This window comes from Rhinoderma darwinii, chromosome 1 (assembly GCF_050947455.1).
Source record: "Rhinoderma darwinii isolate aRhiDar2 chromosome 1, aRhiDar2.hap1, whole genome shotgun sequence".
Taxonomy (NCBI): domain Eukaryota; kingdom Metazoa; phylum Chordata; class Amphibia; order Anura; family Rhinodermatidae; genus Rhinoderma; species Rhinoderma darwinii.
Window position 1 is genome coordinate 639555865 of NC_134687.1, and position 16268 is coordinate 639572132.

A 16268-nucleotide genomic window follows, 5' to 3' on the forward strand; every position below is an offset into this window, starting at 1 on the left:
TTTCTACATCTACGAAAGGATACTATTGGTTTCCTAATTGCGACCTCCATGAGCAATGGGTCGTTGTCAATTAGATGCCAATTTTTTCGGATGCTGGTTCGAATAACATCACTCATTGGGCTGTAACCGAAGGATAGAATAAATCTCTTATATGTATTCGATGCATGAATCACAAAAATAAACTGCATTTCCCTGTCTTTTTTTTTTTAACTTTCACTTGTTATGTAACAATTTGCACTGATTTGTAAATAAAAGGGCAGGTGAAGGAAGTGACGCCAGGGCCTTGAGAAAGCGTGTACACACGTGAAACGGCCGTAGGGAATTCCACATCCTGACCGAGATCTTTTTGAAATAAAGAAATTGTTTTGCCAGCTCTGGTGAGTGCCTCGATCATTCTTCTACAATATATTTAGCTGGTTGTGCTACACTTTCGATAAGCAACTCTGTGGCAACTTACCTGCAATTATCCAAATAGAAAGAAAGCCATTTCCCATACTCCCATTCCGATTGTGCGGTTTTAGCAGTGCCAGCCTTTTTTCCCTTCTTCCCATTTCACATATATATATATATATATATATATATATATATATATATATATATATATATATATATATATATATAAAAAATGGGGATCACATTAGATCTCTGAGGTGCTGTCACCGGATTCTGTGACCGCACCTCAGATAAAGCAGGTGGGCGGGATAAACTAATGGGGAAGGGAGAACTAGTGGGGAGGGCCATTAGACAGAGGGGGTGGAATAATTGGTAAAGAACAGCCCTGTGTCGTTACGTAGGTCAGTGAGGTATCAGGACTGTGTGTATTCTAACACTCGTGCACGAGGCTGTCTCTAGAGAAAAAAAAGACACTGATGATGATCAACTTCCGGCAGGGCAGAGGTAGGGAGAATAGGAAGTAAAGCGTTCAGATTTAATACAGACTCTATATTAGGAACTTTATTAAATATTTACATAGAGTATTCGTTCAAAAATGTGTCCCTGGAAAAACCCTTTAGGATTAAGGGGTAAATAGCAGCAGAAGTATGACAGACCATCATTACCCCCGCCCCTGGCTGCCATGACAACCATCCATACCTCGCGAGGGGCCAATGAGTTGTCAGAGCGGTCCACCCCCTCTTTCTTACAGCTTAGATTCTGCAGCCGCTCTTAACCACAGCATCTAAGTAGTTAGATGTAGTAGAACTGCCGTAATCGCAGTGCTCTCAGGTTTCCAGCCTTTGCAGCAGGTGACAGGTCTGCCCTACGGCATGTGAGCAACTCCTGAGCGGTAAATGTCCTGTGCAGGAAGGGGTTAAATGATTAAAATACAAGTTTAAACTGAATCTTATCCCAAAAGACAATGTATCACTCTGCTCCGCTCCACCTGCGCTATAATATAAGAGATCACACTGCATGCTCCCTTTATATATAATGTCACCTCAGCTGCTGCAGAACCTCTGTTCATGTAAAACACTGCATAGTGTGCACCGTGTCTTGTGAGATGTCAGCAATATCTCCCCAGTATCCGCCGTGTGTCAGGTTGTCAGGAGTCAGGTCTTCATTGTCTGGGGGGGAAATGTCTTTATTTTACTCTTCTCACCTGAGAGATATACCATAAATGTCTGATATATCAGGGTCCCACCTCTGTGGAGAACGGGGGTCCCCTGACCCGCCTCGTGAGGTGATGACTGCATCCAGGTAGAGAATGAATGGAGAGGTGACCTCACATGTGCACGACTCTCTCCATTCACTTGTATAGGAGTTCCAGAAACAGCCGAGCACGGCCAGAGATGGAGCCGCATCTATCAGACATTTCTGGCATATCCTGGGGAGAAATGTCCGTGTTGGGAATACCCCTTTATTCCATGTGGTGACGGCTCTGAGAAGATGTTTCTCTCAATGATCAATAAGTGAGGTTCTGTATGTCACACATGATGTTGTCCCTGTATGATTTCCATCTTCTCCTTTCTTCATAAAGACGTCTGCAGTACTAGATCCTCCAGTTCCTCCAGTTTTCTCATCTTCTCCTCCACAACGTTCCTTCTCCTGAATGACCCACCAAGTATGGACAAGGACCGGAATGAGATGAGCAGAAGAATATTAGACTTCACCTTGGAGATCATCTACCTGTTGAGCGGAGAGGTAAACTTTTCTACATTATAGAACAAGTCACACATAGGGAAGGGACAATACGTAATAGGAAGTAATAGGAAGAATCCAGTGTCCTGTATAACAGCGTCCAGACCTTCCAAGTGACGTCAAGAAGCCAACAGCAGAAAAGCTGAAGATCAGCCGCCAATATGGTCAGTTATGTGTCATGTCACCAATGGAGCAATAGTAATGTTGTAGAGCAATGAGAATGACAAGGAACCAGGAGGATCAGGATGACCTCTATATAGAAACATAGAAGATGACGTCAGGAGGAGAGCACATGGTCTATCTAGTCCAGTCCCCTCCCCTCCCCCCCCATTATTATTCCTTTTTTAGTTTTGGCTTCGTTCTATTTTCTCAATGTCTTTTTGTAGGTGAGGTCTCCAGTATTACAGATGTGGGGTCACTATAGCTCTGTACAGCGGGGTCACAATCTCCCTCTTTCTACTGAGGGGGGAATACTGTGTTCAGTTCTCTAAGTGTCTCTCTCCATACACAGGAGTACACAATAGTGAAGAAGACATCGGGTGACTGTACGACTCCGATCATCCATCCCCATGAGTCAGGAGGATGGAGCAGTAGTCAGAGCCCCATCACAGAGCCTCCCCCTCACTCCCGGATACATGAGAAGAAGATCTTAGAACTGATCTACAAGATGACTGAGCTGCTGACTGGAGAGGTGACACTGCTGGGAATGCTGGGAAATTCTACAGTAACAGCACTGGAGGTGTCTGGGTAATGACCGTATCATTGTGTGTGTCAGGTTCCTATAAGATGTCAGGATGTCTCTGTCTATTTCTCCATGGAGGAGTGGGAGTATCTAGAAGGACACAAGGATCTGTACGAGGAGGTCATGATGGAGAACTACCGGCCACACACATCACAAGGTAAGAAGATAGTTTTTTTTTTTTTTTTTTGTTGAAGTGTTAATTTTATCATGTACAGTGTATACTATGTTCATTCCGTCATGTGGAGTACAAATACACGTGATTCCTGATCTCCGATCACACGTTTCTTGCTTTGCTGCAGTGCTGTACTACGGAATTTCCTCAGGCTGCAGGTTTGTAGTCAAAGTTTCCATATATCTGAATTTGATTCTTTCTGCAGCAGATACATGATTTTTTACTAACCACATTCAGATGAGTTGGACAATTACAGAAATTTCTTCAACCATTTCTCCTTATGGGTATAATAGGAGGTATGGAAGATTATGGTTATAAAGAAAGGTCATCAAAACTAAATTTATTTCCTCTAGAGAAGGCTGAGGGGGAGGCGATATTCTTATATAAATGTCCCTTTAAAACAATGTAATTCTTTTCATTGACCCAGCAGAGAACACGGGGTCACTGCTTACGATTAAAGGAAGTGCAATTTAATCACAAAGTCCTAAAGCCGCACATCACTGTCCGAACCGTAAAGTTATGGAACCCGCTCTCACAGGATTTGGTAAAATTAAAGTGTGGAGAGATATAAGACTGGGTTAATTATCTTCCTTGTAAGACACAATATACAGGGTTACTGGTAGTAATGTAGATCGGGGATCTGTCTGAACGTTCCCGGGGGCAGGAAGAAATTTCCCACTTTATGGAGAATGGGGTCTCTGCCATGTGAGTAAAAAAAAAAAGAGAAAAGTTGAATATTGTGTGAGTGGAGATTTGGGGTTGCACGATGCATCGAAACTTCGATACTGTTTCGACACCGTGCACCCTCAAATGGTTCAATACCGTTATTTCATGTATTTCGATACGAAGCTGTGCCGCCGCACAGCTAAGTATTGTAACACATGAATGTAGTTAGAGCGGGGCTGCGGCTGTGTAATACAGCCATTGCCCCGCTCCTGAGTCATGACAAGTGTACGCGTGGTCAGCATGATGTGATGCGACCAGCGCTGCGCTAATGAGTGCCATCACTGAAGACAGAGTATGGCGGATGCACTGCAAAACACCCCCATGTTCTGCCTTCAGTGCCTGCGCCGCCGCTCTTTAGTGCGGGCCTCAAAGCCTCATGCTGACCGCTCATGCACTTATTCTCAGGAGCAGGGCAATGGCTGTATTACACAGCCGCAGCCCTGCTCTTAACGGCCGAGATCAGAGGAACCTCTCATCTCTGCCGCTATTCTCCTGAATGCTGCGATAAAAGCTGAGAGCAGCCTTCAAGGAGAAAATGAGAAGGGGGATGCCCTTTGGATCACGTCACAGGGACCTGGGGACATACAATATATGGTCAGACAGCCCAGGGACCATTGGAGGGCCCCAGGGCTGTCTGACCATAGTTCCTGTTGTTAGGGCACACTTAAAGAGGCTCTGACACCACATTATAAGTGGCCTATATTGTACATAATCTGATCGGCGCTGTAATGTATATTACAGCAGTGTTTTTTATTTAGAAAAACGGGTATCATTTTTGATGTATATAGGCTTTATGCTAATGAGTTTCTTAATGAACAATTGGGCGTGTTTTACTTTTTGGCCAAGTGGGCGTTGTACAGAGAAGTCTATGACGCTAACCAATCGGTGACCAATCAACATCATACACTTCTCCCCATTCATTTACACAGCACATAGCGATATAGCAATATAATGTATATTCATTGTTAGGACACTGCAGTAACGTTATAGTGTGTTTGTGGCTGTGATATAGCTACACCGTTTTCCAAATTATTATGCACATTGGATTTAAGTGTCATAAACATTTAATCGTTTTTCAATGAAACTCATGGATGGTATTGTGTCTTAGGGCTCTTTCGATCATTGTAATCAATCTCAGACACCTGTGATAATTAGTTTGCCAGGTGTGCCCAATCAAAGGAAAACTACTTAAGAAGGACGTTCCACATTATTAAGCAGGCCACAGGTTTCAAGCAATATGGGAAAGAAAGAGGATCTCTCTGCTGCCGAAAAGCGTGAAATAGTGCAATAGATTGGACAAGGTATGAAAACATTGGCAATTTCAAGAAAACTTAAGCGTCATCATCGTAGTGTGAAAAGATTTGTGGCTGATTCGGAGCACAGACGGGTTCGTTCAGATAAAGGCATAAAGAGGAAGGTTTCTGCCAGACAAATTAATAGGGTTAGGAGAGCAGCTGCTAAAATGCTATTGCAAAGCAGCAAACAGGTATTTGAAGCCGCTGGTGCCTCAAGTCCCGCAAACCTCAAGGTGTAGGATACAGAGGTTTGCAAGTGTGCATAAAGCTATTATTTGGCCACCCCTAAACAATGCTCACAAGCAGAAACGGTTGCCGTGGGCTCAGAAATACATGAAGACTAATTTTCAAACCGTGTTTTTTACCGATGAGTGCCGTGCAACCCTGGATGGTCCAGATGGATGGAGTAGTAGATGGTTGGTGAATGGCCACCATGTCCCAACAAGGCTGCAACGTCAGCAAGGCGGTGACGGAGTAATGTTTTGGGCTGGAATCATGGGGAGAGAGCTGGTGGGCCCCTTTAGGGTCCCTGACGGTGTGAAAATTACATCTGCAAAGTACGTAGAGTTTATGATTGACCACTTTCTTCCGTGGTACAAAAAGAAGAACCTTGCCTAACCGTAGCAAAATTATCTTCATGCATGACTGCACCATCTCATGCTGCAAAGAATACCTCTGTGTCATTGGCTGCTATGGGCATAAAAGGAGAGAAACTCATGGTGTGGCCCCCATGTTCCCCTGACCTCAACCCTATTGAGAACCTTTGGAGCATGCTCAAGCAAAATATCTATGAGGGTGGAACGCAGTTCACATCAAAACAGAAGCTCTGGGAGGTTATGCTGACATCCTGCAAAGATATTCAAGCAGAAACTGTCCAAATACTCACAAATTCAATGGATGCAAGAATTGTGAAGGTGATATCAAAGAAGGGGTCCTATGTTAACATGTAAATTGGCCTGTTCAGTTTTTTTTTTATTGAAAGAGCTTTTGATTTCTGTAAATATGACCTCCTGATGCTGCAAATTCAACAAATTTCCATTTTAGCTCTCTTTACAACCTTTAAAATGTTTTTATCTCTGTTGTGCATAATAATTTGAAACCGTGCATTTTGAGTTTTTTTGACTTCTAATAAAAAAAATCTGTTATTAGGAGATTTGTTCAATAAAATTCGCATTATACTCCAACGGTTGATGGCTTGAAGATTATACTGACTGTCATTTGCATCGACTATTTAGGAAAATCAGCGAAAAATAACATTTGCATAATAATTTGGAATGCGGTGTATATCGCTTTGTGCAGTGTAAATTAATGGGGAGAAGTGTATGACGCTGATTGGTCAGCGCCATACACTTCTCTCCACAACACCCACTTGGCCAAAAAGTAAAACACGCCCAGTTCATTAAGAAACTCATTAGCATAAATCGAATATAGGTCATAACTCCGTCAAAAATGATCGTATTTCTAAATAAAAAACACTGCTGCAATCTACATTACAGCGCCGATCACATTATGTACAAGAAAGGGCACTTATAATGTGGTGACAGAGACACTTTAGGTATGTCCTAACAACTGCCTGTGTACTATCTGTACACAAGCTAATGTACTGGCATATAGATATATGTATAATATATATAATGTCCCGCTGTCAACTTTGTTTGAGTCCTCAGGACGCAGACACAGTTGAACTAAATACTGAAGCAGGGAACGATCAGGTCCCTGCTTCAGAATGAGTTCAGAGCGGAGGAGCAGTGGGAGCTCCTCTGCTCACCAAGAATACCCCGGGCACAGCGCTGTGCTCACGGAAGCCCTTGACAGGCTAGAGGGAGCCCTGAAGCTCTCTTTAGCAGAGGAATCCCTGGCAAGAGCATTGCCGACCCTGTGGCCCGTGGATTCCCTCATGGAGGACCCCCTGACTACACTGTCCATGTATGGACAGTGACGTCCGTGCCAACTGATTGAGCGGAATCCCTGGCCAGAGTCTGCAACAGGGATTCCGCTTAAGGAGTAGCCACTGACGTCCCTGTCCATTCATGGACAGTGGAGTCAGGGGGTCCTCTGTGAGGGAATCCCCGGCCACAGCTTCGGCAATTCTCTGGCCAGGGATTACTCTGCTAGAGGGAGCTTCAGTGGGGGCAGCTTCAGTGGTATCTACAGGGGAAGGGGGGAGTAGCACTATATACAGTGGGGGTGGCGCCATCTGCAGCGGTGGTGCTGTGTGGCGCCATCTACAGCGGTGGTGCTGTGTGGTGCCATCTACAGCGGTGGTGCTGTGTGGTGCCATCTACAGCGGTGGCGCCATCTACAGGAGAAACTGGCATATATAGGGGATAGTGTGGCACTATCTACAGAGGGTGCTGCAGTATTATTTACAGTGGGCATGTGGCACTATATACAGAGGCACTGCTGCATTATCTACAGAGGGCAGTGTTTCATTATCTTCACATAAAATTCATCTATTTTTAAAAATGTGTCAAAAACTGAAAACACGGAACGGATGCAAAACGGACGTCAAAAACTGATCTGGATGGCTGTTATTAACAGCCGACACCCGAACACTGTTGTGTGAATCCCTGCGTGGTGTGGGGGGGGGGGGGTAGGAGATGCAGGGTGGTATTGGGTAGCTGTAAAGGCGCCAAAAACTATCTACTCCCTGAAGTTAGGGCTAGTGTTTGGCGTCTTTTCAGGCTCCAGTGGCTGCTTCGAAGATCTGATCCGAGGTCAGTGGACAGCAGCTGCCTTCTGGGCTCTCTCCCTTCACGCCGGCATTGGCGCTGCACTGAATGACACATGTGACATTACAATGTGTGTGTCAGACTTCAGTGTAACGCCAAGGCCGGAGCAGAGAAGGAGAGCCCTGACATGGTACACAAGTATCTAATCTATCATGTATCCAATCTATCAACAGCTATGCACCACTCTGATAAAATTGACACATTTTCAGACCCTAGACTGCCTTTTTGGTGGACCATTGTGGTAAAAACTGATGTTTAAAAACGGATGGTAAAAACTGATGACAACTAACGACAACTGATGGTTTTGTAGTAAAAATCGTGAAAAAGCCTGATGGCAACTGATACTTTTTTGTATCAATTGTAATCACTGAGACAAAAAAAAAAAACCTGATGATACAACTGAGGGCCTGCTCACATCAGCGTTCGCTCTCCGTTCGGGGTTCCGTTGGAGGTTTCAGTCGTGGGACCCCGCAACGGAAAGACAAAGGGAAACCTTTAGCTTCTGTTTGCATCACCATTGATCTCAATGGTGACGGAAACCTAGCTAATGGTTTCCGTTTGTCACCGTTTCGACAGGTTTCCGTTTTTGTGAAGGAATCAATAGCACAGTTGACTGCGGGGCTCACCCGACGGAAACCTCTGACGGAACCCCAGAACGGAAAGCCAACGCTGATGTGAACAGGCCCTGACATATGCGAACGCACCTTAAATCATATGATCTTACGTGACTGTTGCTCTATTATCGATGTCTGAAACTAAAGATAACAAGAAATTGTGGCCCCATTATCTTCAGTGCGTTAGAGCCACACACGGATGTTATCCAACAAAAGCTCAGCCCAACATTGGATTTTTGGATTAGAATATTTTGATTTCTCACCACATTTCATAACAATTCTGAAGTTAATTTAATTATTCAAAATTCAGACAAAGTGGCCATTCCATAGTGAAGTTCTCCTACGTTTCCCTCTTATGATTTTCACTCTTAATAAAAATAAAAAAGGTTTAGTAAACAACAAAGAGAAATTCTTCTCATCTACTAACAATATTGTATTATCTGCAGTATACATATACCACCAAACGTTTCGTAGTTGATACACATCTGTTACTGTCCCATAAGATCATTTTAATATCTTTTGTATTTTAAGAAATCTTGTGGCCATACCTTGAACCATTACCTGAAGTATCTCACTGTGCTATCTTTTTGGCCTCGGTCCAAATTCTATATGTCCGTATACAGCAAAAAAGGTATAGAATAGCATGGTAGACTACACTATAGCATCCTGTGGAGTCCAGTAAAAAAATGTATACCCTAAACGTGTTTTGTTTTTTTTTTTTTTTTTACAATATGAGCCTATGGGTGGTGGGTGGCGGGTGGCATCCATCACAGGCCTCAGTTAAACGGATACGTAGAGAAGCTCCAGTGACGTAACTGAACAGTTATCACTGTATCTTCCCCGGATGAACTCAACCCCTGCAATACTGTGCATCTCTGCCTCAGAGGATCGGAAGAGGGATAGGCTTCACCTGATGTTGCTCCATGAATATCCTACGCTAGAATAGAGACAATAGAGCCTCCAGTGTGCATGGTGGCTGTGACCCCCTCCTCCTCATAACACCAGCACAGCAGTATATATCATGCCCTCGGCTCATGCTTAGTCATGTCCACCTAGCTGTGCTCATACCGCAGACAAGAACATTCCCCACTTCCAGCCCGCACCTCATAGCTGGGCACAATACATACTAGCCGAACGAGGCGGCAGCAAGAGGGGAACAAAATACTAGTCCTTCTCAATGAATTAGAATATCATCAAAAAGTAAGATTTATTTCAGTAATTCAATTCTATTCAAAAAGTGAAACTCATATATTATATAGATTCATCACACACAGTGATCTATTTCCAGCATTTTTTTCTTTTAATGTTGAAGATCATGTCTAACAGTTTATAAAAACCTGAAAATTTGAATATTATATATGCCCAATTAAAAAAATTATTTTTAATACTGAAATGTTGGCCTACTGAAAAGTATGTACAGTATATGCCCTCAATACTTGGTCACTGCTCCTTTTGCATGAATTACTGCATCAATGTGGCGTGGAGGCGATCACCCTGTGGCACTGCTGAGGTGTTCTGGAAGCCCAGGTTGCATTGATAACGGCCTTCAGCTTGCCTGCATTGTTGGGTCTGGTGTCTCCTCTTCCTCGTGGCAATACCCTATAGATTCTCTATGGGGTTTAGGTCAGGCGAGTTTGCTGGCCAATCAAGCGCAGTGATACGGTGGTTATTAAACCAGGTATTGGTATGTTGGCAGTGTGGGCAGGTGCCAAGTCCCGCTGGAAAATGAAACCAGCATCTCCATAAAGCTTGTCCGCAGTGGAAAGCATGAAGTGCTGCGTTGACTCAGGACTTGATATAACACAGTGGACCAACACTGTTGCTCAGTGGTCCAAAGTCCTGTTTTCAGATGAAAGTAAATTTTACATTTAATTTAGAAATCTCGGTCCCAGAGTCTGGAGGAAGATTGGAGAGGCATCACTCCAAGTTGCTTGTGGTCCAGTGTGAAGTTTCCACAGTCAGTGATGGTTTGGGGAGCCGTGTCATCTGCTGGTGTTGGTCCACCGTGTTATATCAAGTCCAGAGTCAACACAGTCGTCTAGCAGGAAATTTTCCAGCACTTCATGCTTCCCTCTGCTGACAAGCTTTATGGAGATGCTGATTTCATTTTCCAGCAGGACTTGGCACCTGCCCGCACTGCCAAAAGTACCAATACCTGGTGTAATAACCACAGTATCACTGCGCTTGATTGGCCAGCAAACTCCTCTGACCTAAACCCCATAGAGGATCTATAGGGTATTGTCAAGAGGAAGATGAGACACCAGACCCAACAATGCAGACGAGCTGAAGGCCGCTATCAAAGCAACCTGGGCTTCCATAACACCTCCGTAGTGCCACAGGCTGATCGCCTCCATGCCACGCCGCATTGATGCAGTAATTCATGCAAAAGGAGCCCTGACCAAGTATTGAGGGCATATACTGTACATATATTTCAGTAGGCTAACGTTTTGGTAATAAAAATAATGTTGGAAATTGGGCTTATATAATATTCTAATTTTCTGAGACACTAAATTTTGAGTTTTCATTAACTGTTCGCCATAATCATCAACATTAAAATAAAAAAATGCTGGGAATAGATCACTCTGTGTGTAATGAATCTATAGAATATGAGTTTCAGTTTTTGAATTTAATTACTGAAGTAAATTAACTTTTTGATATTCTAATTCATTGAGAAGGACTAGTACAGTACATACAGCGTGACAAGCATTGCTTCTATGAACTATACATAGTTCCTGATGGGAAGTAAAAGTACCCTTGTTTCACTATACCGTGTATTGTTCAGTGAAGCGCTGCCTGCAAGGGGAAAGGGGCTGTATAGTGCAGCGGGATACACTGCAGCCTTCCGTGGAAAGTATACATGGGGGGGTTCCGGACGTGTAACTGATGGAAGGCTCAAACTTGGTTTGCACAGAGTCTGATATATATATATATATACACCCCTCAGCCACAAGACCTTAGCAGCAGATCCTGTAAGTTGTGAGGTGCGGCTCTCATGAATCGGACTTGTTTTTCCAGCACATCCCACAAATGATCGATCCGATTAAAAGCTGGTGAATTTGGAGATTAATTCAGCACTTTTAAGCACTGAATATTTTGAACTCTCGTGTTCCTCAAACCATTCCTGAATAGTCTTTTCGCTGTGGCGGGGCTCATTATCCTACTGAAAGAGGCCACTGCCATTTGGCAATGCTGAATGAAGGTGTTTACTTGATCTATGACCATGTTTAGGTAGGTGGTATGTTTCAAAATAACATCTACGTGAATGCCAGGACCCAAGTTTTCCCAGCAGAACACTGCCCAAAGATATCACACTGCCTCAGCCACCAGCTACTCTACCTTCAGCATTAAGTTTCTCAAATTTGTTCTACAGTAGTTCTTCCCATAATGCATTCTGGTGCTATCTTCCTCATGAAAGCGACGCACATGCATCCGGCTGTTCATTTGATGTAAAAGTTAACTTTATTCATCAGATCATTCAACCTTTTTTCCATTGCTTTATGGTCCAGTTCTGTTGCTCCTATGCCCATTGTAGAAGCTTTTGCCAAAGGACAGGTGTCAGCATGGGTACTCTGACTAACTAGTCCGCAGCGATGCACCCTTAAATGCTATTGCGATGCTCTGTGTGTTCTGACACCTTTCTATCATAGCCAGAATTAAGTTTTCAACAGTTTGTTCTACAGTAGATCTCCTGTGGGATCAGACCAGACTGGCTAGCCTTTGTTCCCCAAGCACATCAATGACCCTGTCGCCACTTCCCCGGTTGTCCTTCATTGAACCACTTTTGGTAGGCACTAACCACTGCATACCAGGGACGACCTGCCATTTTGGAGATGCTCTAACCCAGGGGTGGGGAACCTTTTATTCTGCCAAGGGCCATTTGGATATTTAGAACCTCATTCGCAGGCCATACAAAATTATCAACTTAAAAATGAGCCTGCTATATTTGGTCAAACATTTAATTAACTCACCCCGAATGTGATGGCTGGAACTGCTCCTCTTTTGTGAGGTTAGCCGGGATTGATGATGTTACTACTTCGTCGGTCAGTCTGGAGTTCAGTCAACTCTTAACAATGTTACGTTTTGGACAGAACTCCCAGCAGTAAGTTGTTCTGACTTACTTAAAGGGGTTTTCCCATCGGGGACGTTTATGACCTATCCACAGGATAGAGGAGATTTTTGAAGCAGCACTAGTCCCGAGTATGGTGCGGTGCACGCTGTCAAGCCAGGCAAACCCACTCCAGCACGATGTATATCCAAAGAAGTAGTAGGACAACAGCACACGTCTTCAAATCATCAAAGTGGTTTTATTGTCAAGACATCCACAAACGACAAGCAACGTTTCGACCCATAGTGAGTGAAGGGTCTGACAAAGACAAAGACCCTTCACTCACTATGGGTCGAAACGTTGCTTGTCGTTTGTGGATGTCTTGACAATAAAACCACTTTGATGATTTGAAGACGTGTGCTGTTGTCCTACTACTTCTTTGGCTATCCACAGGATAGGTCATAAATGTCAGATGCAGGTCCCACCTATCTCTAGAACAGGGGCCCCCTAAACCTTGTTCTAGCTCTGTGTTCCGGTGGATTTCCAACCATGAAGAAGAAAACAGCGTAGCTCGCTGAGCTGCACTGTATCCATAACTGCCATAGTAGTGAATGGCAGTTACGGAAGCAGCGTAGCATGCGAGTTACACGGTTTCTGTAACTACTATTCAGTTCTATGGGACTTATAGAAATAGGGTAGCTCAGCAAGTTACGCTTCAGCCACAACACAGAGGTAGAACGATGTTTAGGGGCCCTGTTCTTGAGATGGATCTGGGACCCGCTTCTATCAGAGGTGGGACCCGCATCTATCGGACATTTATGACATCCTGTGGATATATCATAAATTTCCTTGATGAAAAAAAGCCCCGTTTAATTCACCTGACCTCATTTCGAGAAAAGTAGGGCACGCGGACGGTGCCAAGGAGGGAATAACACAGCGGCAGCTGCGGTCAGAGTGAGGTCGGGGTGTGTTGTGACAGGAGTGGACCAGTCCAGTCACCTGAGTCCACGTCACTCACTTGAGGTAAAGTGACTGGACTGTGCCGGCCCGGGAGTGGACCAGTCCGGTCACCTGACCTCATGTCCGCTCCTAAATGTGAGTGAGTAGGGCAGACGGAGACCAGGAGGGAATGAAACGGCGGCAGTCAGTGAGGTCGGGGCATGCTGTGACAGGAGTGGACAAGTCTAGTCCCCTGACCTCACGTTGGGTGACTGGACTGTGCCGGCCCACTGGGGCGTAGCTAAAGGCTCATGGGCACGGATGCAAGATTTCAGCTTGGGTACCCCTCCCCAACACCACCAGACCCCTACGCACGCCTATGCCCAGCTGCCTTGCCCGACAGATCCCATGAGTGCCCCCACAGTATAATCCACCACACCGTATAATGCCCCCATAGCTGCTCCCCACACAGTATAATGCCCCCACAGTATATTGCCACCCAAAGCCTCCCGATACAGTATAATGCCCCATAGCTGCCCCGTGCAGTATAATGCCCCCATACAGTATAATGCCCTCCATTGCTGACCCCCCCCATAGCTGCCCCATACACTACAATGCCCCATCCTTTATAATGCCCCTCAGCAGCTACCATATGAGCACCCCCTCCCATACCCAGTATAATGCCCCCATGTGTATGTACCTAATAGAAAAATAATAACATAATTACTTACCTATCCCCGTTCCTACGACGGGTGGAGGAGATCCGTCTCCTCCTCTGCACTGTGCTGTGAGTGACTCGGCACAGACAGGCGCGATGACGTCTCTACAACGCGCCAGCCTGCGCCGAGCCTCTCGCGGCACAGTGAATGCTGGTGCAACTGTTGAGCGTCCTGCGGACGCAGATTCAGTTGGAAGCGGGACCAGCGCGGTCGGGAGTGGACCAGTCTGGTCACCTGTTCTTAGGTCAGGTGACAGGGCTGATCCGCTCTTGGCCCGGCACGCACCGACCTCACTCGGACCGCCGCTGCGATACTTTGCTCCGTTCGCCCTTCTCCTGCTCCTAAATGTGAGTGTGTATGGCGTACTCACGGATGCAGCGTCGGTCAGAGTGAGGTCGGGCCGGACCAAATGATCCCGTGGGTCAGGCATTCCCCAACCCTGCTCTAATTCAATTGCCTAGCCATCACGATTTGGATCTTGTTGAGTCGCTCAGATTCTTATGCTTGCCCATGTTTCCAACACATCAACTTTAAAAGCTGTTCATTTGCTGCCAAATATCTCCTTCTTTGACAGGTGCCACTGTGACGAGATCATCAATGTTCTTCACTTCACCAGTCAGTGGTTTTAGTGTTATGGCTGATTATTGTATATATTGAGGAGGACAGTGTGGCTCGTCTTCATTTAAAAAAAAGAATATATATATATATATACCAAAGACGAAATGATCGCAGCACTCCAAGCAATGGTTGCAAGTAGTATTTGTCCTAATGAGTCCATGAATCTTTCTACAGAGGAGGATGGGGGTGTTCCCTCTCTTTATAGAGCTTCTGTTTCCTGTCCAGGAGGGAGGCAACTCTCTCATGGTGCGGTCACGGGCTCAATGAAAACCAATTAACAAAATGTAATCATATATTTTTATTTCCCCATTCTTCATAACCGCACCAGGTAAAAGAAAACTTGATGTTCTAAAACCATAGAGCATTCTCCAACATCTCAGTGGGTTCCCATCCCTTGTGGAGAGAAAATTGGGAGTAATTGTTTTCCTTCCTACAGGTACTTTGTGTGACTAAGCGATGAGGGTCTTCATTATGGGTTCCCTCTCTTGAAATTTAGAATTCCCCTAATAAGCAGGGCTGGCATGTTCCAGGGCACTTTTTTATTTTGCTTGTCAGGGAGCTTTTAATAAATGTCCTCTGCGCCCGACCACTTTCAACTGTATCCACAATTGTCATGACGTGCCCTTTAGGCTCTGATAAATAAACATATGATTGAAGGTGTTAAGAGAAGTGTCTGATATTTAGACAAATATGCAGTAGTTATGTATTCAGTCACTGTGTGTTTCCTACAGATGGATCCAGTAGGAGAAATCCACTAGCGAGATGTCCCGGTCCCCTGTATTCCCAGGACTGCCCAGAGGAAAATCACAATTTCCCAGAGAATCATCAGGTAGATGGCGCTAAGTAATTGAACCCAAGTTAGTTTTTACATTTTTTTTCCTTGTTTGTTTAGGGTGAAAATCTTATTAATATTAAGGTTGAGGCAGAGGCGGAATAAGTGTACCATGGGCCCTGGGCTGTTGACACAACTTGGGCCCCCTCCTTACCCCTCACACGAAATCCAATCCGCTGACCCTGTACCCGTCAGTGCCACTGTCCTGACAGATACAGGTTTTAGCACTAGGTACAGCTGCTCTGTATTTAGGATATAAAGTAGCTGTATCTCAAAAAGTAAAAGTCATTTTTAATGAAAAGTATTTAGAAAGTTGCACCAAACACACTGATACACTGTTTTATTAAAGAAAAAAAGAATAATAAAAAAAATTGTCACATCTCTATTTAAAGTGTAACTAAACTTTTAAAAAACTTTTGGCATGTCATAGTGATATGTCAGAACTTTTAATCGGTGGACCCCCACCGATCAAAACCTCTGACATTTCACTATGACATGTCAAAAGTTTTTTTTAGAAGTTTAGTTACACTTTAAAGGAGTTTTCCAGTGAGGGACATTTGACATCCCGTGGATATTGTCAGATAGATGCAAGTCCCACCTCTGGGACCTGCACCTATCTCTAGAACCGGGCCCCTTAAACCCTGTTTTACCTCTTTCTGCTCTCGCTGCCTCCTGGCCACTTCCTGACTTCATGGACT

General features: G+C 44.6%; 1 protein-coding gene across 1 annotated transcript in view; it reads left to right on the top strand.

Annotated features, from left to right (window-relative positions):
* Positions 1 to 2921: 2921 nt before the first annotated feature.
* The window catches only part of LOC142662841 (uncharacterized), a 32939-nt gene continuing 19592 nt past the window's right edge, over positions 2922 to 16268 (top strand). Inside the window, exons 1-2 of the mRNA XM_075841097.1 lie at positions 2922 to 3035; positions 15470 to 15567. Of these exons, the coding sequence (XP_075697212.1) occupies positions 2951 to 3035; positions 15470 to 15567 (183 nt within the window). The 5' untranslated portion in view covers positions 2922 to 2950. The remainder of the gene's footprint in view (positions 3036 to 15469; positions 15568 to 16268) is intronic.